Source organism: Eretmochelys imbricata, chromosome 1 (genome assembly GCF_965152235.1).
Source record: "Eretmochelys imbricata isolate rEreImb1 chromosome 1, rEreImb1.hap1, whole genome shotgun sequence".
Classification (NCBI taxonomy): Eukaryota; Metazoa; Chordata; order Testudines; family Cheloniidae; genus Eretmochelys; species Eretmochelys imbricata.
In genome coordinates this window covers 242,869,696-242,890,726 of record NC_135572.1, presented here as the reverse complement: position 1 = coordinate 242,890,726, position 21,031 = coordinate 242,869,696, and the positions used below count along the sequence as shown (strand labels likewise).

Here is a 21,031-nt window from a genome sequence, read left to right as displayed (position 1 = left end):
GGCTGGCTGGAGGCAGAGGCTGGCTGCGGGCAGGATGGTGGGAACTCACGGGGAGAGCGGCTCAGAGCAGCCGGGGACCCACCAGGCAGCAGCAGGAGCCCCAGGGCCAGGGGTCGGGGGAACAGCAGCAGCAACAGGGCTCATGCCCAGGGCCAGGCGGCAGCCCACATGGCTCCCGCCGCACAGCGACCCCGGCGGCTGGAGGAGGAATTACATCACTTCCCGGCCGGAGCCCATCAAAACCTCAGCGCCCCCTGCAGGGAAGCGGGTTAACAACCGGTTCTAAAACTGCTTCAAAATTTAACTGGTTCGTGCGAACTGGTGCGAACCGGCTCCAGCTCACCACTGCCCCTAAGAGCATTAAAGATCCTGGCACTTTTTGCAGGAGTTGGGGGTGTTAGCTCTACTGTTGTGACCAAACTGCTGGTTGGCTAATTACAGACTACATACTGCTTGCCGAAAATTCCCTTTGCAGCATTGGATGCAGCCTTCTGCTTTACTTCCTGACCTAAGCTGTTATATAGCTGCTGTGCACTACTATGTCATTCCTCAGAGGTGGCTGCATTTCCATACTGGGCAAAGAGATTTCTGTGTAGACCACATGTATGCAATATATAAAGAACCTGAGGGTCCTTTGGGCAGAGAAGTGCTCAGATACCACAGTGATGAGTTAGAAGTAGAAGTAGATAGATATCATAATAACAGAGTAGCAGTTATAAACAAAGGAATAAAGCCAAGATGAGAACCTAAGAGATTAAAATAATGGATATGTAATTTTGAGCTCCCTAGAGAAGGAATGTGCTTCTACCCTGGTACAGAGAAAAATGGTGGTATCTCAAATATTACTGTGTGATAACTGTCAGCAAATTGTCAAGTATCAGAGGGATAGCCGTGTTAGTCTGGATCTGTAAAAGCAGCAAAGAGTCCTTAGGCACCTTATAGACTAACAGACATATTGGAGCATAAGCTTTCGTGGGTGAATGCCCACTTCGTCAGATGCATGTGGATGCATTTTTGTCAGATGCATTTGTGTCAGAAAATTTTGACTTTTGAATGGTCACCATTAAATAAGGTTCCATATTTTTCCTCCTTTAAAGTAATAGAGGACATCAGAAAGACATATTGAGGATATGTGGATTTCTAGAAAGATGCAAACATCAAAAGCCTTTACTATTATGGTTAATGCTTCATTATCTTAAATCAACATTATTATCTTATTCAGAGATGACTGTTTTACCCAAAATACGTTTAGTTAGTTTGCCACAACACAAACTTTCAAACAAGTAAAGATAAATTTTCTGTAGACCTAAAATAAAAATGAAAATAAACATGATAAAAGAACTGGGTGGCTGAGCATGAGAAATGTGGCTTAGTAGATCTGAAAGCGCAACATTCCCTGTAACCTCAGGTACAATTTCCAGCCGGGTTGACTCAGCCCTTCATCTTTCTAAAATACACACATTTATGTCCTTGCAGTTTATTGTTCATGAGTTTTTTGTATGAGACTTTAAGGTCTTTTCTGCTATGGGTGCATCATGAAGAGTGGGGGTTTGCCCCAATGGTCTTGGCTCAGAATGTCTTGTAATGGGGGACTGGGTGTAATATTGCAGTGTTTTTTTCGTTGCTGGCTGACCATGGTGGGTCTTGCATGCTTTGGTCCTCCAGCCAAATCAAAAAGTCCAAACGAACCCATTCCAGGGTTTACACCACTCTGCCTATGACAGGTAGGGAAGCCTAGGCCCACCCACTATGAGTTCCAGACCAGGGATCGTATAAATAGCATCTTCACACTGCTTGATTCCAGTTTGTTGCTGCTTCTTAGGTCCTCTCTCTCCCTGCAAATCCAGTTTAAGCAAATCAAATAGGAACTGACCTGATAAGGCCTTGCATCTCTTTTATCTGAGTCTGCTGGGCTCTGATTGACTGCTTCCTTAAGGTCTCGCTAGACAGGCCTAAAGGACCCACCTTCACTGCTTCTTTCCAGTCACTTTGCTGCTTCTTGGGGTGGGATGTAGGAGGACCGCAGGGCCAGGTGTTGGGAGCCACAAAGGCCACATGAACCTGGTCACATCCCACCTGTGCACTGGGTTGGGTGCTGCACTTCATCCCAGAGATGCTCCCCTTTGAGCTACAACTGAGGCAACTCTATCTCAGTGGTGCTTGAGCATGTGTCTTCTCTAGTTCCTAAAAATTTTGGAACCCTTCAAGATGAAAGGATAATATATTATCCTTATTTTAAAATATTACTGTTTGGCTTATTGCTTACCTACTCATATGTAGAAGTCTGGGTTCATTACAAAGGCGGGTAAGCATTTTTGTCTCTACTTTATAGATGGGGAAATTGAAACACAAAGATATTAAGTGGTTTGCCCAAAATCAGTGAGGCAGAACCTGGAATAAAACCCAAGTTTCCTGACTCCCAGTCTGATACCATATAGTCTGGACCATGCTGCCTTCCCATATTTTCCTACCATGTTCTTTCACTTGTGTATACTGCTTGTATGACCTTATCAATGGGGAATATGCCCTAAATGTGTAAAGCTAGTAGAAGTTGGCATAGCTCTATTGAAGTCAATGAAGTTTTGCCGATTTATGCTGCTGGAGTCCTGGCCCTGTGTGGAGACTTTTTTTGTATTGTTCTGTGTATTTCAGAAGTAATTCTCTCTGCATACAGTGAATTGATGTATCTGTATATTGACTTTTTTGAATTGAAGAAAGTGTTTTTTCTTGCTAGGTATCCCGCCAAACATTTCACCTCTCACCTCCCCATGCCATTCACCTATTCAGGGAACCCCAGCCACCAGTCCCACTGGCAAAACCTCTTCTGTGCAATTTCCAGACCCTACTGACACCAAGCAAACCCTGAAACCACCCAAGGTTTTAACTTCTACTCAGAGCACACCTGACCTTTCAGAGCAGATTATGGGGCCCCCTGTCATCTGTAGCAGGTAAGATGTTAATTTGATAGACATCTGCTTGTTTTTCCCTTTTTCTTATCCATATTCTTGATTTATTTCAGCACAGTATATTGATATAATTTTCCCCACATTAAAGTAGTTCACTGTATGCCAGTAATGGTTTAGTTCAATGCTAAACAGTATTTTTAAAGTTCAAAACAATTAACTGCAATTAAAAGCTTTTACTTATGTTGAGTATGTAGTCTGATTTATAGAAAATCGATCTGTGATTTTTTAATCTCAATTTTCATGTTAATGAAATGTGTTTTTTTGCCACACTCAAGTCACAATAACACAGACTTCAGGATCATGTTCCAGTTTTTCAATATACAAACCTTATTCCAGAGATGACAGCCAGCCACCTAGGATTTGGAAAAGTACAGACCAAAGATCCACAGTGGGTCAGTTTTTCTGATGCAGGCAAAAGCTTAAATGTTCCAGATAAACTATTGTACTTGAAATTCAAATGGACTGTTTCAAATTCATCCTCCTCTCCCCTATCCCAGGTACATTATATAGTTATGCCCAATGTATTTATGCCACGCTAGCTTTTTGCCTTTAGCATTTTCAAAATGCACAGTTTCTCCTAAGTTATACAGTACCTGTAACTAGCACAATACTATATATAATTAAACTAAGTCTGCATTGCAGTGGGCTTTGCCTCAAAATGGACTGAATGGATTACATCCTTCCAGAGGTGGAGACAAATACACAGAATAGTAATAGTAGTGAATATTTTAAAAAAGCAATTGGAATGAAGAAGTCTGTTGCTACTGCCAAATATTACAAAATGATGTAGTCATACCATACTCTAAGTGACTCTTAGTTGCTCTAAGAGAACACAGCTTCTAACTTGGGTGGTCACCACCTGGAAGTACTGTTGTTTCAAGTCTCCAAAAAGATTCAGTTGAAGTGAAACCTGAATAATGGACTCGGCAATGTGTGTCCAATGCAACATTGAGAAATTTCAGTATCATGGTGTGAAGTGTGTCAACCCTGTTGGAGATTGGCATGAACGCAGTCAAGCTCATCACATTGCTAGTTTTGATCTCAGCAGTTATGTTTTTGTGACCTGGGGTCAATGAGAAGAGAACAGTTTACAATGGGGGTCTGTTTCATTTGAGATAATGTTGGATTAGATACTAGAAAGTGTTGATGTGCTATCTCAGTCCCAGGGGTTTAGTTCATTGATTTCTCGAAAATAGTCAGTGTTTTTTTTGACTGACTTATTCACATGACTTTTGATGAGTGCCGTTTTTATTGTCTGTTGATGGAGTTTGCTGTGTGTGGAGTTAGGTGGGGATGCTCAAAGCTGAGGCTGCAAGTAGTTGCTGTGATAAGTAACTACATTGTTGGCATTTAGCAACCTTACCTGGTTTTTGAAACAAAACATTTAGGTTTTGGAATAAACATATTGTTAAACTCAACTAGTACCCCAGCCAAAAATATCAGTGTTGTCAATGCAAATATAAATGTGATCCATTAAAATACTAATAATAAATATCATCATTTACCGTGAACACTCTTGCAGAATCATCAGTAACAATAACAATTTACTTGTTACTGGTATACAGATGTCACTTCTGCAGATACAAGCTGAACCCCTAACACATAAATAATGTACCCACTGCTCGCATAAATATAATATATAAAATAACAGCTAAGGGAGACAGATTGGGTTATCCCACAAGAAAATGTCACTGCGAGTTGATTGCATGAGTAGTGATAATAACTTTTCTCAAGGCTGGATATTCAGAATGTAAGCTATTATGTTTTCAAGGTATATGAGGTAAAAACAATGAAGGAAAGAATACATAATTCTACATTAAACACAAACAAAAAACTTACAAGAGTTAGTAGCTCTGCTCTCTCTCTCACTGCCCAGCAGTTATAAGGCTGCTGCTCATTGGAGACTGGATCCACAGTCAGATGAAGTCAATTAAAAGACTTCCCTTGTCTTCAGTGCGCTCCAGGCCCAGGAGATTAGTGGCATATATTCAGCACTTGGTTTTGGCTCTGCTTGTCTTATACTCCACACCTGAGTGAAGTGTGGCAGGCTAATTGGCAATTAAACTGTCTAGCCAGCTTTCCAAAATGCTGTAGCAGCACAAATCAATAAGTCATTCAACATCATCCACATTGTCCAATTTTGTGGCCCTCATTATTTGGGCATTTACCCAATTTGAATTTGATAAGCACTTTTAAATGGGATAAAACCAATAACATACATAGGATCTCTGTTTTTTTAACTTAGAGCTTGTCTACACTTACCGTGGATCGATGCTGCGGTGATCGATCCACCAGGGGTTGATTTAGTGGGTCTAGTGAAGATATAGGTTGGATATTAGGAAAAACTTTTTCACTAGGAGGGGGTAAAACACTGGAATGCGTTGCCAAGGGAGGTGGTGGAATCGCCTTCCTTAGAAGTTTTTAAGGTCAGGCTTGACAAAGCCCTGGCTGGGATGATTTAATTGGGTATGGGTCCTGCTTTTGAGCAGGGGGTTGGACTAGATGACCTCCTGAGGTCCCTTCCAACCCTGATATTCTATGATTCTGTGACCGTCGATCACTCTCCCATCGACTCCACCGGAACTAGAAGCATAAGGTAAGTTGATGGGAGAGTTTCTCACGTCAGTCCAGCATGGTATAGACACAACAATAAGTCAACCTAAGCTACGTCGACTCCAGCTACATTATTCTTGTAGTTGGAGTTGTGTAACTTAGGTCGATTTAATCCCCTAGTGTAGACCTGCCCTTAGATTGTTAAAATTGCTCCTTCTTTAAGGTATCAAATCTCAGGCAGGCTAAGAACATTAGCAGGATGTTCAGGTACTGTGGTGATCATCATATGGTAAAAACATAACTAGACAGAGCACAACCTTAACATTGAATGCATAGGAGAGTGAAGCTTCAATCCTCATACAGCAGATTCCGAAGTAACAGGATGAGATGGTGACTAAAGATAGAGAGGAACTTCTGGGGGTGGGGTGTGTGTGGGTGTGAGAGAGAACGCAAGCACACAAAACATAAATACATACATACACTCTCACTCATAACATCATGAAGGTCTGATGGCATCACTAAACACCAAAAGGTAAGGCTTGGATTTCAATCAGTTCCTCTCCAGTGCAATAGAACCTGCACAAAAGTTTTTTCTTTATGCAATTTTTAATCATGTTAAACAACCAATCTAAATAATGTTATAATTGTGCTCTTGCAAAAATAGCCTTTAGTTTTGTAAGCAAGGTTACAAAATTCTGCCAGTGTAAGAGTCACTAACGGTCTCATCCAAAGCCCCTTGAAATCATGAAAAGAGTTCCCACTTTTGCAATCATTAAAAGATTTCCTTTGCCGCCAAGGACTTTGGATCAGGCCCCAAGTTTCCTACAGACTGTCTTAACAGTGTGCTCACTTTTGCCATCCTTTGCGCTCTGTTTTCACTTGATATCCCTGAATTCAGTGCTTAATTTGTGCCAGGGCTGACCCCTGACACCTCTAAGACTGGCAGTTCATAGCCTCTGCACCTCGGGGCTTGCTTGCCATGTTAGGAAAGAAAAAAAAATTGCTTGAGCTCCGGCATCTCTTTCATTGCAAATTATACAGTGCCTGAATTGTTTGGATTTTGCAACTCCAGGCATTCCAAATAGCTTCTGAATTCCCATTTAGCCCTTTGAAAGTGGGATCATTTTAGCCAAAAAATCTTCTTACACACAGCATGTACCCTATGTAGAGTTAACCTGGCAGTATAGAACCACAAACACCCTAAGGCATTTTGTGTTTGGAACTGTTGATAACAACTCTGATGCCTTTTCTCTCCCATATATTATTTTTATTTATTGGTATTTTGGTTCCCAAAAGATCCCAACCAGGGTTGAGACCACACTGTGCTAGGCACCATACACACACAGCATCGACCAAGCTCTTCCACAGCTTCCAATATAAAAGACAAGACAGATATTCTGATATAGAAAAACAACAAAAAAGCAGGTATAAATTCAGAATATAGTTCTAAAGCTTTATCAATTTTTTATAGCAAAGAATATTAGGAATTATTACCATAGCTAACTGGGGGCATGGGTGGGGAGTCGTAATCAGTCCAAAGCTCACTCCTGACTCTCGGAAACGAAACTGATACCCTCTAACAGATCCTTTTTGTACTGGAAAACCTGCAGCTTTGTTCTTAAAGCAACCATCCAGTTCAAAGCAAAAGAGTGGTTTGTTACAAATTTCCTGATCTTTCCATTCTCTGCAATATAAAAGTGTTCGTGTATTTATTAAAAAGATAGTTTGTCTAGGAGGAGGAGAGGATAACCAGTTGAGCACTGTTGAGCTGTACTCTCAGATAAATGAAGATTCCTGGGAGGAAACTTGTTTTGAATCATTTACTCCTAAAGAGGAAGTCATTTTTGTGGCAAATTAGTTCTGCATGTTGCCACTATAGGTGGTTCTGCTGCTTGGCTGCTAAATCATAAATGTTCTGCTCCCAACAAAAGATGGGGCAAGAAGAGATTTGTGAACAAGTACTGTATGTATCCATTTGAAGAAAATTAGTTACTTTAATTTATTTAAAATGTGCCTCACTCAAGCATCAAATGAGGAAGATTGCTCTTGTGGCTAAGGAACTGACCTGGGAATCAAGAGAGCTGATTCAGTTCCTGGCTTTTCTGCCACAGGCCTCCTGTGTGATCTTGGACAGGTCACTTACTTTCTCTTTGAGCCTCAGCTCCATCTGAAAAATGCAGATAATGATATTTCCCTATCATACAGGGTCTTTCAGCTCTATTAATTGGTGTTTGTGATGGTACTACAGTTATGGTAACCTAGGTAACTAGGTAGATTTTTGTATTAGGCTAATGGGCTCAGAACTCAATACCCAAACAATGTTTTAAAAAATATGATTACGCATAGATTGTAGTGCATCCCAATAGACCGTTAGAGGCAAATATTTCAGAAGACCTGCCTGGTGCCTGTGGGTATGTGTGGGTGGGTGTTTTTGTTTTGCTTTGTTTTGTTTTCCTAAAACATTTTTCCATTTCCTAGGAATTGGTGAGTGTGTCTACTTGTCATCTATCATGCTTGTTAACTATTTGAGTGCCAGCTCATTTACCTGACACATTGGTCAAAACATCCCTCTAGTGCTACTATACTTGATATGTTCTCACTGAAGTCCAACAGCATTGCCTTACTTTCATATTACGTATGATGATATATGTGTTTCTAAGCATGCATATGATAGGAGGGGGAACCTGATAAAAATGTCTCTGTTCTACTTGAATCACTTAAGACTGAGCTGGGTCCTGGTGAATTTTCCTCTTGTTCATTCTTTATTCTTTTTTTTTTTAATAGTGTAATTGTGTTATATTTTCAATTTGCTCTTTTGTACTTGAAAACTTACAAAATAATAAACATCTTTTAAAAAATCATATTGGGGTGGGATCCACTGATACGATGTGCCTCCTTTGCACCACTCTGGCAATGGCAAGCAGCTCTAAGCCCAGCTTAGCTGGCTGGTTAAGCCGCATTTATGGTTGCCTTTTGCAGTAGTGACACCCATCAAAAAATGAGAGCATTCCTGTGAATTTGTCCTTTGACTGCGCAAAGGACTGTAGATTATATGGTAGGGCATAATCCTGTACTAGGATCAAGAAATGATCTAGATGACTTTTCCTCTGTAATTTACGTGATTCTTTAATGTTCATGTTCCTTGATATTGTGTTCCAGCTGTGGCAGACCGTATAGCCAAATAGGTTCTGGCACTGGTGCACTGGATAGAGGTGATGGAACAACACAAGCCCTGACCAGAACAGGTAATTTGCTGGCTGTAAAATCAAAAAAGTTGTTCCTCTAAAATGTGGTTGTTGAGGGAGTGTGTAGACACTCCTGTCTTTTTTTTTTTCTTTTTTTTTTTTTTAATACAGAGATTATACATGGGTGAGATCACAGGAATGACGTTTGTATTTCCTTTCCTTTGGAACAGTAACAGTCCTAGGCCAAGGCCATCCCCTTAAGACACTCTCCGTGCAACAGGTGGTTGTGAGTGTCCAGAGGTGTCAACTGTTATTTCAGCAGCCTCCTCAAGTCCAGGGATCTGCAACAGAGAAGAGGATGGTTGGAGATATATCCCTGGCCCTGCCAATTCTGTGGGCAACCTGCAGAAGGGTTAATGCAGCATAGGCCATATTCATGTTACCACGGAGACCCTTCTGTGCTAGGAAATCCCTTTCAAGGCATGGTGACTCTGGCAGCCTCCATTGAAGCTATGTTACAGCTATGTCTACACTGCACACCACTGGCAGCGGTGTGTAGGATATGTGTAGCTACAAGCCTCAGTGAAAAGCAGGCTTTTACTCACACTGCATTATGTAGCTACATGCATCAGTGAAAGGCTCTGGCAGGAGGGAGGCAGTGGGGAAAGCTCTGGGAGCTCCACACTGCCACAGCCTTTAACTGTGGCAAGGAAAGGCTCTGGCAGAGAGGAAGCAGCGTGGAAAGGCTCAGCAGCAGGGAGTTGCCAGAGCCTTTTTCTGCTGCTGGAGTATTTCCTTGCAGTAGGGAAAGGCTCCTGCAATGGGGAAATTCTCCAGAAACAGGGAGCTGCCAGAGTCTTTCCCCACTGCAGGAGCATTTCACTTCTGAAGTCGCAGTGTAGATGTGAGAGGCACTGCTTGGGTGTGTAGAGGTCGTGTTGGGTACATACCAGGTTCATATCCACAGGGTTAAGCCGTGTCTTTATTCTACTCACCTAAGCAGTGCCTTACTGTCTACACTGCTATTTATGCCCATCTAGGGGGGCATATAGTCTATGTACTGTACATGCTGCTGAAAGGAGTGTGCAGTGTGGACATACCCTAGAAGTGAGCTAGGGATGGGGACAGGCATGTTTCTGGCCTGGGAGCTAGACATGCGGCCTCCACAATTTTGTAACAGTGAGAGTAATTAACCATTGGAACCATTTATCTAGGGTTGTGGTGGATTCTCCATCACTGACCATTTTTAAATCAAGAGTGGGTATTTTTCTACAAGATCTATTCTAGGAATTACTTTGGGGAAGTTCTGTGGCCTGTGTTATACAGGAGGTCAGACTAGATGATCACAACGGTCCCTTCTAGCCTTGAAATCTATGAATATAGCAAAAGTTAATGCCTCAGTAAGGTAATCGTATGTTGATTTCCTCTCCATATTAGATATCCAGAAGCTGCACATTATGTAGCATTTAGTGTGTGAGTGTTTACTCACTAATTTTAAGTGTAAATTATTCAGTAATATATAGACCCTGGAAGTTGCTTTTCAGGTTATCACATCATCGTATGTGGTAATGTTGTTTTGAAGGATACAGACAGCACATCAGTATTTTATTCTATCACTTTTAATTTTACAAGAGTTGGAATAAAATAGGCTTTTGGAAATCCTATAACTTTTTTCTATCCAGAAAAATTTTCTTTGTAAAATTTTAATACTTTCTTCCATTGCAGACTTTTCTGTCAGCAGCTATTCTTTCTGACAGCTTCTTTTCTCCATGTAATTTACACATGGAACTGTAACTCTTGCTCAGGAACTAGGAAGTAGAATATCTGTATATTTATATCTAGGCATGAAGCTAAATTCAGCCTTCAGATGTAGGTGCTTGGGGTTTTCAGTAACTTCAGGGAAAGTCATATTCATCCCAGGGCAGCACTTAGTCCATATACTGTAAAAATAATTGTGTATGTTAAAAATATACCATGTGTGGCACAAAGTATTTATAAAGAGGAATCTGAATAAGCTCTACATTAACTCAGTTTTAGAGGGTTAAAAATGTGCAATAAATGTGATCTCACTCTGTCACCTAATTTGGCCCACCCCAAAAATAGTCCTCAGAGTTTCCTCATTCTGTGGTCCCAGTTTTCAGGCCCTGCAGGGGTACCTATTTCAGTGCAGTTGAATAGACTGTCAGATTTCAGCCCTAGCCAAGCAGCAAGTATGTGTGCGGGTCAGAGATCATGTTGTTATTACTCAAATGGTCAGAGAGAATGCCTTTTAGTAGGGTCTTACAGCTCTTAAAACAGTCCTCTTTGCATTGTAGATGATCCGGCTCAAGCCACCTCTGACTATGAAACCAACAACAGTGACAGCAGTGATATTGTACAAAATGACGACGAGACAGATTGCTCTAAAGAACAGATGCAGAAGGGATCTGTCTGCAGAATGTACACGCCTGAGACTATCATGTTGCACCCTTTAATACCACCCGAGGTAGTTCACAATTGCTTTAAATAATGCTTTCACACTGTATTCGAATACACCTCGAGATACTGGGGAAAGAATGATGCAGTCTAAAGACCCTGGACAAGATTTTCAAAAATAATTGCATAAATTAGGGTCATGTCCACATTTATGTATCTTTTAATAGGAGATCTGATTTTCTAAAGCACTAAGCACCCATTCAAATCAGTGGGAGCTGTTGAGTGCTTAGCATTTTTGAAAATTAAGCCACCTATTTTGATTAGGATTCTAACTTTAAGCACACATTTTTGAAAACTTTGCTTCTAAGGTATGGAAATAATATTGTGTATATTACCAGTACAATGTGTACAGTCTTTCTGATTAGCCATGTAAACGCTTTAATGGCCTAGTAAACCTTGTAATGTTGTTTAGGATATGCAGTGGTCACCATTAAAGAAATTAACATTTGCCAAAGGGTACTACACAATTATGGTTATTTCCTGTACTAAATATAGGAAAGACATTTGTACCACATATACCATATACTCTGAGACTAATGCTGATATATGCTGATGTTTTCATATGACCACTGTAGTGAGTTGTAAGTTTTGTTCAAACAAGCAAGAAAAGGTTTAGTCAAAATTTTAAAGCCCCTTAAATCTGTGCAATTAGACTAAAGAACTCTCACGAGAACAACATTTCTAGCAATCTCTGCTTCTGGTCAGAGCTGGATATGCCAGGAGAAAAGATTTTTCTAGAGGTATTTTGACCCTTTTGTTTCCACTTCTGGTCATTACTTGAAAATGAAGAGCTGTGAGAGAATAAAGAATAGGAGGCAGGGAAAGGGTGAGACTTCTTTCAGATTTCAAAAAAGGTTTCTTTTCAGTGTCTCAGAGTGGAAGAAGAGAGGCATTCTTATTTTATTTTATCTGAATATGTTACTTACACATTCCTATTCACTGTAAGACTAGCTTGGAATTTGTTGCCTGAATCCAGTTGTTAGTCTCTCGCAGTCCACTATATGGAAGTAACAAATGAATATGTTTTCTTCTGCTCAAGACAAGTTTTACAATAAAAGTGAATGACCTCTCTACAGCTGTAATAATCAGACACTGATCTTTCATTTCCAGGATTACCTATCAATTCCAGCTTAATAAAAATTATGAAGTAGAAGGGCTAAATTAAGGAATGGTGGAAACAAGCATACCTCCACTGTATTCAATGAGATAGCACCTGCTTATACCAGTGGTTAATTTTGGCCCAAGGTTTATAGCACTTTAGTTTGACTTTTCATAAGTCTGTGATCTATCAGATTCCTCTCTTTTGATTCTTGGTGCAGAACAAACCTATCCTTGCCCCAGAGCCTCTTGTCATGGACAACTTGGACTCCCTTATGGATCAGCTAAACAATTGGAACTTCCCAGTCTTTGATTTGGTGGAAAAAATAGGAAAGAAATGTGGTCGGATCCTCAGCCAGGTAAGAAGCATGTTTTGTACAGGCAGGTTGGATGTGCAGTCCCGGTATACTGTGTGTACGTAGACAGATACAGACTAAAATAGAGCTTTCAAAATGTGATGGGTCCTGTAAGTTATAGCTGCATAGGAACCAGTAAATCCTGCCATACAGTTCCATGATAGCAGCAGCTGAGCTAATTCCACAAATCCATTACCATTAAAAAGTCTCGTTCTACTTCATAGAATATCAGGGTTGGAAGGGACCTCAGGGGGTCATCTAGTCCAACCCCCTGCTCAAAGCAGGACCAGTCCCCAACTAAATCATCCCAGCCAGGGCTTTGTCAAGCCTGACCTTAAAACTTCTAAGGAAGGAGATTCCACCACCTCCCTAGGTAACGCATTCCAGTGTTTCACCACCCTCCTAGTGAAAAAGTTTTTCCTAATATCCAACCTAAACTTCCCCCACTGCAACTTGAGACCATTACTCCTCGTTCTATCATCTGCTACCACTGAGAACAGTCTAGATCCATCCTCTTTGGAACCCCCTTTCAGGTAGTTGAAAGCAGCTATCAAATCCCCCCTCATTCTTCTCTTCTGCAGACTAAACAACCCCAGTTCCCTCAGCCTCTCCTCATAAGTCAAGTGTTCCAGTCCCCTAATCATTTTTGTTGCCCTCCGCTGTGCTCTAATGCTCTAATTTGTCTAGGGCCCTCTGTATCCTATCTCTACCCTCCAGCGTATCTACCTCTCCTCCCACTTTAGTGTCATCTGCAAACTTGCTGAGGGTGCAATCCACACCATCCTCCAGATCATTTATGAAGATATTGAACAAAACCGACCCTTGGGGCACTCCACTTGACACCGGCTGCCAACTAGACATGGAGCCATTGATCACTACCCATTGAGCCCGACAATCTAGCCAGCTTTCTGTCCACCTTATAGTCCATTCATCCAGCCCATGCTTCTTTAACTTGCTGGCAAGAATACTGTGGGAGACCCTGTCAAAAGCTTTGCTAAAGTCAAGGAACAACTTTCCTCTCATCCACAGATCCAGTTATCTCGTGATAGAAGGCAATTAGATTAGTCAGGCATGACTTGCCCTCGGTGAATCCATGCTGACTGCTCCTGATCACTCTCCTCTCATCTAAGTGCTTCAGAATTGATTCCTTGAGGATCTGCTCCATGATTTTTCTGGGGACTGAGGTGAGGCTGACTGGCCTGTAGTTCCCAGGATCCTCCTTCTTCCCTTTTTTAAAGATGGGCACTACATTAGCCTTTTTCCAGTCGTCTGGGACCTCCCCCGATCGCCATGAGTTTTCAAAGATAATGGCCAATGGCTCTGCAATCACATCCGCCAACTCCTTTAGCACTCTCGGATGCAGCGCATCCGGGCTCATGGACTTGTGCTCATCCAGCTTTTCTAAATAGTCCCAAACTGCTTCTTTCTCCACAGAGTGCTGGTCACCTCCTCCCCATGCTGTGCTGCCCAGTGCAGTAGTCTGGGAGCTGACCTTGTTCGTGAAGACAGAGGCAAAAAAAGCATTGAGTACATTAGCTTTTTCCACATCCTCTATCACTAGATTGCCTCCCTCATTCAGTAAGGGGCCCACACTTTCCTTGACTTTCTTCTTGTTGCTAACATACCGAAAGAAACACTTCTTGCTGCTCTTAACATCTCTTGCTAGCTGCAACTCCAGGTGTGATTTGGCCTTCTTGATTTCACTCCTGCATGCCCGAGCAATATTTTTATGCATCTTCCCTGGTCATTTGTTCAATCTTCCACTTCTAGTAAGCTTCTTTTTTTGTGTTTAAGATCAGCAAGGATTTCACTGTTAAGCCACTGCCATATTTACTATTCTTTCTACACATCTACAGGTTTGTCCCTGTAACCTCAATAAGGATTCTTTAAAATACAGCCAGCTCTCCTGGGCTCCTTTCCCCCTCATGTTATTCTCCCAGGGGATCCTGCCCATCAGTTCCATGAGGGAGTCAAAGTCTGCTTTTCTGAAATCCAGGGTCCGTATTCTGCTGCTCTCCTTTTTTCCTTGTGTCAGGATCCTGAACTCGACCATCTCATGGTCACTGCCTCCCAGGTTCCCATCCACTTTTGCTTCCCCTACTAATTCTTCCCGGTTTGTGAGCAGCAGGTCAAGAAGAGCTCTGCCCCTAGTTGGTTCCTTCAGCACTTGCACCAGGAAATTGTCCCCTACACTTTCCAAAAACTTCCTGGATTGTCTGTGCACTGCTGTATTGCTCTCCCAGCAAATATCAGGGTGATTGAAGTCTCCCATGAGAACCAGGGCCTGCGATCTAGTAACTTCCATTAGTTGCCAGAAGAAAGCCTCATCCACCTCATCCCCCTGGTCCGGTGGTCTACAGCAGACTTCCACCACGACATCACCCTTGTTGCTCACACTTCTAAACTTAATCCAGAGATTCTCAGGTTTTTCTGCAGTTTCATACCAGAGCTCTGAACAGTCATACTGCTCCCTTACCTACAATGCAACTCCCCCACCTTTTCTGCCTTGCCTGTCCTTCCTGAACAGTTTATATCCATCCAAGACAGTACTCCAGTCATGTGAGTTATCCCACCAAGTCTCTGTTATTCCAATCACATCATAATTCCTTGACTGTGCCAGGACTTCCAGTTCTCCCTGCTTGTTTCCAAGGCTTCTTGCATTTGTGTATAGGCACTTGAGATAGCTTGCTGTTTGTCCTGCTTTCTTAGTATGAGGCAGGAGCCCTCCCCTCTCACACGCTCCTGCTCATGCTTCCTCCCGGTATCCCACGTCTCCACTTACCTCAGGGCTTTGGTCTCCTTCCCCCGGTGAACCTAGTTTAAAGCCCTCCTCACTAGGTTAGCCAGCCTGCTTGCGAAGATGCTCTTCCCTCTCTTCGTTACGTGGAGCCCGTCTCTGCCTAGCACTCCTCCTTCTTGGAACACCATCCCATAGTCAAAGAATCCAAAGCCTTCTCTCCGACACCACCTAGACTTCGTTCACTTCCAGGATTCGACGGTCTCTACCCAGGCCTTTTCCTTTCACGGGGAGGATAGACAAAAAGACCACTTGCACCTCAAACTCCTTTATCTTTCTTCCCAGAGCCACGTAGTCTGCAGTGATCCGCTCAAGGTCATTCTTGGCAGTATCAGTGGTGCCCATGTGGAGAAGCAGGAAGGGATAGCAATCCGAGGACTTGATGAGTCTCGGCAGTCTCTCCGTCACATCGTGAATCCTAGCTCCTGGCAAGCAGCACACTTCTCGTTTTTCCCAGTCGGGGCAGCAGATAGATGACTCAGTCCCCCTGAGGAGAGAGTCCCCGACCACCACCACCCGCTTCCTTCTCTTGGGAACAGTGGTCGTGGAATCCCCCATCTCTTGGACAGTGCATCTCATGCCTTCCTTCTCCCCCAGTCGTCTATCTTAAAAGAATTGTAAATGCATATTGGCCCACTGTACCTTCAGCTATGACTCAAAAAGCTGCTGATGATGCTTCCACTGTCTTCGGTTCACTGTCTTGTGGGATTTTGCATTGAGTCTATCATTGCATTTGCATTGAGATATAAAGGGCCACAAAGAAACAGCTGACCCAAAAGAATAGGAATGGTCTTCTCTTACATTGCAAATCCTAGTCAAGCCATACATGAGACCAAGATTCATGGAAAAAATCTGATCCTACTGTCTTGCCCCTGTACCTCACTTTTTAAGAGTCAACACGTTAGCAGTTAATACTTCTGCTCCACCTAATAAAGATCTTAATCAGGTGGTGATAACCTGCTAAGGTTCCATTTTAACTGCCAACTTTTCATTTGTTCTTCCAAGTAGAATGAAGGTGCTGATACAACCTTTATTTACACAGTATGATCGACACCCCTATAATCATCACCACTTTCTTGGCCAGGCTTTCTTCTCTGTCATTCACCTCTTGATGGCACAGAGACAAACTGGCCATTTTTTCTTGTAGCTGGATAATGGTTTTGTCAACAGGGAAAGTGTATAATGTATATTCAGGACACAAACCCAAAACCAAATTGGGTTTTAGAGTATCTCTTTACAAAGCAGTATGTGCAGGAGGCTAGTGGAAAGCAGTGAACGTGTTAATCAAGTTTAACTGTCTCACATTATACATGCAGAGGTTAAGGTGCTAACCAGCCCTCAGTGCAATAAACTCCAATTAATGCTAAATCAAGTCCTGGTCCCTTGGCTGTTGATGATTATTCAGCTGCATACAGCTAATTCAAAAGCCAACGAGGAAAGATGATTGATTAAATTCAGAGTGACATGAGGATTTACTCTGTGAGCTGTTTCCTTGTCAGCAACCCCAGTCTGTACTTCAGCATGTAACAGCTGTGCAAAACTAGCTTGCCAATATTCCAGGTTCCTTCTAGGGTAAGAGGAAAGCCTAGGCTGTGTATAGCACTTCTTATCAGAGAGAGTGTGAAATGACACACTTCCCCCAGCTGTTTTCCTCTGTTGTCCCCACTTCCCAGCAACCTCTACCCTCCACCACTGCCATTTTTGTTTTTCCCCCTTCTGCTTCTATCTGCAGACCTTGTGTGTTCAGAAAACCTGCTTAAAGATGTAATCACTGTCCACACCCTGAGTGAATTGTCGCCTGCCAAAGCCCAAATAATGGGGCATGATGAGGGGCAGAGATGGAAAATGAGAGATGCGAAAAAATCAATCTGAGGTGCTTCAAAAAATTGGGATTCATTTATTTAACATAAACAACAATTGTATTCTCAACTTCAGGCTTCAACATTTCGGATATCAATAATTTACATTGACATTAATGTAAATGGGATGACCCAAGATCAGAGTGGCACAAGATTAAATTTGGGTTTAAAAATGAAGATGTCCCCCACTAATAAGGAAGCAAGGTGGCTGAATGAAATGAGCTTTTTTTTTAAACCAGGGAACAGGTTGACTTTCTGATGTGTAATTTATATCACAGTATGTCTTTAAAGTGGAATGGACAAAGGCAAACAAACACATCAGTGATTTATTCTCTGCTTTCCGCAATTAAATAGTCTCATCTTTAAAAAAAAAAATAGAAAGAAAGAAAATTAACAAGAGGAATTAACTATGCATGCCCCACAATCCAAAATTTATGAGGTGGAACAAAGAGGAGTTGACATGTTCCCCCAGGCGGGTGTTCCATTTAGAAAGCAAATGCTGGCCTAGCATTTTTAAGGCTACTTGAGATGTCTCTTTCTTATTTGTGGAATGTTAAATTGATTTAGCCACTTTATTAAAAAAGACCCCACGCAACTCTGACGATAAAAGCATTCTTACTATGTACAATGGAAAGCACTTAAATGCAGCACAGGCAAACCTGTAAACAAAGGGATAGACCGACCTTCACAGAAAAAAATCTCACTTCAGAATGGAACAGCAAAACTCTCCAATTGAAATAGCAACTTCACAACAAGCCACAGAGATACATAATGCCTTAATTTATGCTTATTGCTCTTCTCATCGTAATTCCTGAACGTAAGAAACCAGTTTGCTTTAGAAAGAAAGGTGAGCTTGGAAAAAAATGTACAGCTTGAAATGGAAGCATCTCTCCTCTGACCATTACCAAACTGCAAGTTGATTAAAATGATAGGCCAGGGCTCAGATTCTAGGAAAATCTATACAGTGTCAAGGTTCTGATTCTGATTCTGTACCTGTAAATAAGGCCCATTGGAAGTGTTTCACAGCTAGCTGGGGCTGGGGGCTATTGGTCACATTATCATCATCTGTATATTTCTGCACAAAGATATTAAACAGTCCTATAAAAAGAATGGCATGGGAAGTCTCTTCATGGGGAATGTTGTTCGTCATAAGATGGCTTTTGAATGAAAATTAAAAATCACCCATGAATGGAAACATTGGGGGGTTTGGGTCAGGGCATTATTAGTGGCAGACTCTAATCTGTGGAATTCATTACTGCCAGAAACCCTGAACATAACTATCTTCAGAAAGCATTGTAGCACCTGCCTGGTTGGCCAGATGTTTGCATAAGTACTTATTCAGTTTCCCATATCTTCTTGTCTCTGATTTATTTTGTCTTGATGTCGATGGGAACCCAGGCTTCTAGGTTCCTATACAGGGGAATGTATTTACTTATTTATTTAGCTGTACACAGCATGCACAGCTACTGTTGTGGTGGGCACTATCCATGTGCTTGTAATAAGTAATACATAGAAGATGGTTATACTAAGCACCATGTGAATAATGAGTTCCCTCTTTGAAAGAAACGTCCATTAAAAATCATTTCACTGCAAGCATTTGTGTTAGATTTAACAGATGCCAGAAGCATTAGATTTATAAATTATGCATGTAAGCACTACGTTTTTCATAGACGGGGGGAAAAAGGGCAGAAGGGAGGGGAGAGGGAAGTAACACTACTTACCAAACAAAGGGTATGTGTTGAAATTTATGTATTCCTAAGAATAAAAAGTGTACTGAGCACATTGGTAGTATGGCACATACAGCTGTTTTCTAACTAGGAAGCCATATGCAGTAGGGACCAATGGTTATGATAATGTGTGATCCATAGCGCTAAGCCAAACCACAAGACTCTGACCTGACCTTCAGCTACCTACCCCAAACACAAGCAGAAGAGAGGAAGAAAGGAGAAGGTGTTGCTTAGTAAGCCAGGGTGTGATTGTCCATCAGGTGATGTATACTCCTGAGATATGGCAACATTTGCCATGGGAGGAAAAAAATCAAAAATAAGTTGTTAATAAAGAGTACATAACAACTAAAACAGCAATACTTATTTTGCCAAAGTGTCCAGATTTTCTGACAAGAAGCTATAAGTACCAGAAAATAAATATCCCTTTTCCTCATTCTTTCATTCTTTCTTGTGTCTGAATGCCTTGCTTGGCTGCTTATCCTTCTTGGTGACTGGAAGAGCAGACCATTTCTCTCCAAATAAGCTGCTGGGAACTGGATACCATTCACTTCCACCCCTTGCCAGTCCAGTCAACTTCTTCAGAATTATTTTGAAACCTTCCCCTCTGACCTAAATCAATGCTGGAAATTCAGAGGGGGAAAAATAACCTTCTTATATGGCATGCAGTTTTTAAAAATACCTGCCTAACAGTTGTATGAATTAATAAGATTAAAATCTGCAGAATAATATTCTACCATTCCTCTTTTCTCACAGGGGTATATTCCAGGGAAATAAGATACAATGAACTAGATAGACAGTCACAACTAGTGTCTTTTCTTTCCTGTTTTTTGTTCCTCTCACCTTCCATGGTGCACTGATCTAAGACTAAGGTTTGAAATACCTCCTTTCCTTGTAGCTGCAAGTTTGAATCCTGGCTGGGTCAACTCAGCCATGATCCAAGAGAGGCAAATTGAGTTCCATGCTGTGTTTGGAAATCCTGGGCCCTGCTGGTCAGGCTGCCTGCACAGCTCAGGTCTGGCTGCTACCATAGAGCATAGAGAGACCATGTGGATGAGGTAATATCTTTTATTGGACCAACTTCTATTGGTGAGAGAGACAAACTTCTGAGCTACATAGAGCTCTTCTTCAGGTCTGGGAAAGTTACTATGAGTGTCACAGTTAAATTCAAGGATGAACAGATAGTTTAGCATAAGTAGTTAGCACAATTCCCAGACCTGAAGAAGAGCTCTGTGTAGTTTGAAAGCTTGCCTCTCACCAACAGTTGATCCAGTAAAAGCTATTACCTCACCCACATTGTCCCTCTAATATCTTGGGACCAACAGAGCTAGAACAACACTGCCTACCATGGGGCATAGGTAGAGATAGTGAATATAGCCTGTTGCTCCCCCTTGTAAGGTTTTGCCAGCTAATTTATGCAATGCATAGACCCACTGGCTATGCATCTGGCCTAACCAGAATCCTCCTCTCTTTAGAGAGCTGCAGATGCCTGTCCTGAGCAATGTTCCCACTAATTTTTTCCATCCATGTGTGGAATAAATTATGTGCACCGAGGTAATGTGCAGATGTGCGCCTCCAGTAGAAACAAAAATCCTAGATATAGAACTGGAAGGGACCTCGAGAGGTCATCTAGTCCAGTCCCCTGCACTTGTGGCATGACTAATTTTCTAGACCATCCCTGACAGGTGTTTGTCTAACCTGCTCTTAAAAAATCTCCAATATTGGAGATTCCACAACCTCCCGAGGCAATTTATTCCAGTGTTTAACCACCCTGACAGTTAGGAAGTTTTTCCTAATGTCCAACCTAAACCTCCCTTGCTGCAATTTAAGCCCATTGCTTCTTGTCCTATCCTCAGAGGTTAAGAAAAACAAATTTTCTTCCTCTTCCTCGTAACAACCGTTTACATACTTGAAAACTGTTATCATGTCCCCCCTCCATCTTCTCTTTTCCAGACTAAACAAAGCCAATTTTTTCAGTCTTCCCACATAAGAAATCATGTTTTCATCATCTTTGTTGC

At 41.8% G+C, this 21,031-nt stretch overlaps 1 protein-coding gene across 1 annotated transcript in view; it reads left to right on the top strand.

Annotated features, from left to right (window-relative positions):
- PDE3A (phosphodiesterase 3A) overlaps window positions 1-21,031 on the top strand; it is a 363,884-nt gene that overhangs the window by 319,960 nt on the left and 22,893 nt on the right. The window contains exons 6-9 of the mRNA XM_077807482.1: window positions 2,735-2,948; window positions 8,679-8,764; window positions 11,020-11,189; window positions 12,499-12,636. Of these exons, the coding sequence (XP_077663608.1) occupies window positions 2,735-2,948; window positions 8,679-8,764; window positions 11,020-11,189; window positions 12,499-12,636 (608 nt within the window). The remainder of the gene's footprint in view (window positions 1-2,734; window positions 2,949-8,678; window positions 8,765-11,019; window positions 11,190-12,498; window positions 12,637-21,031) is intronic.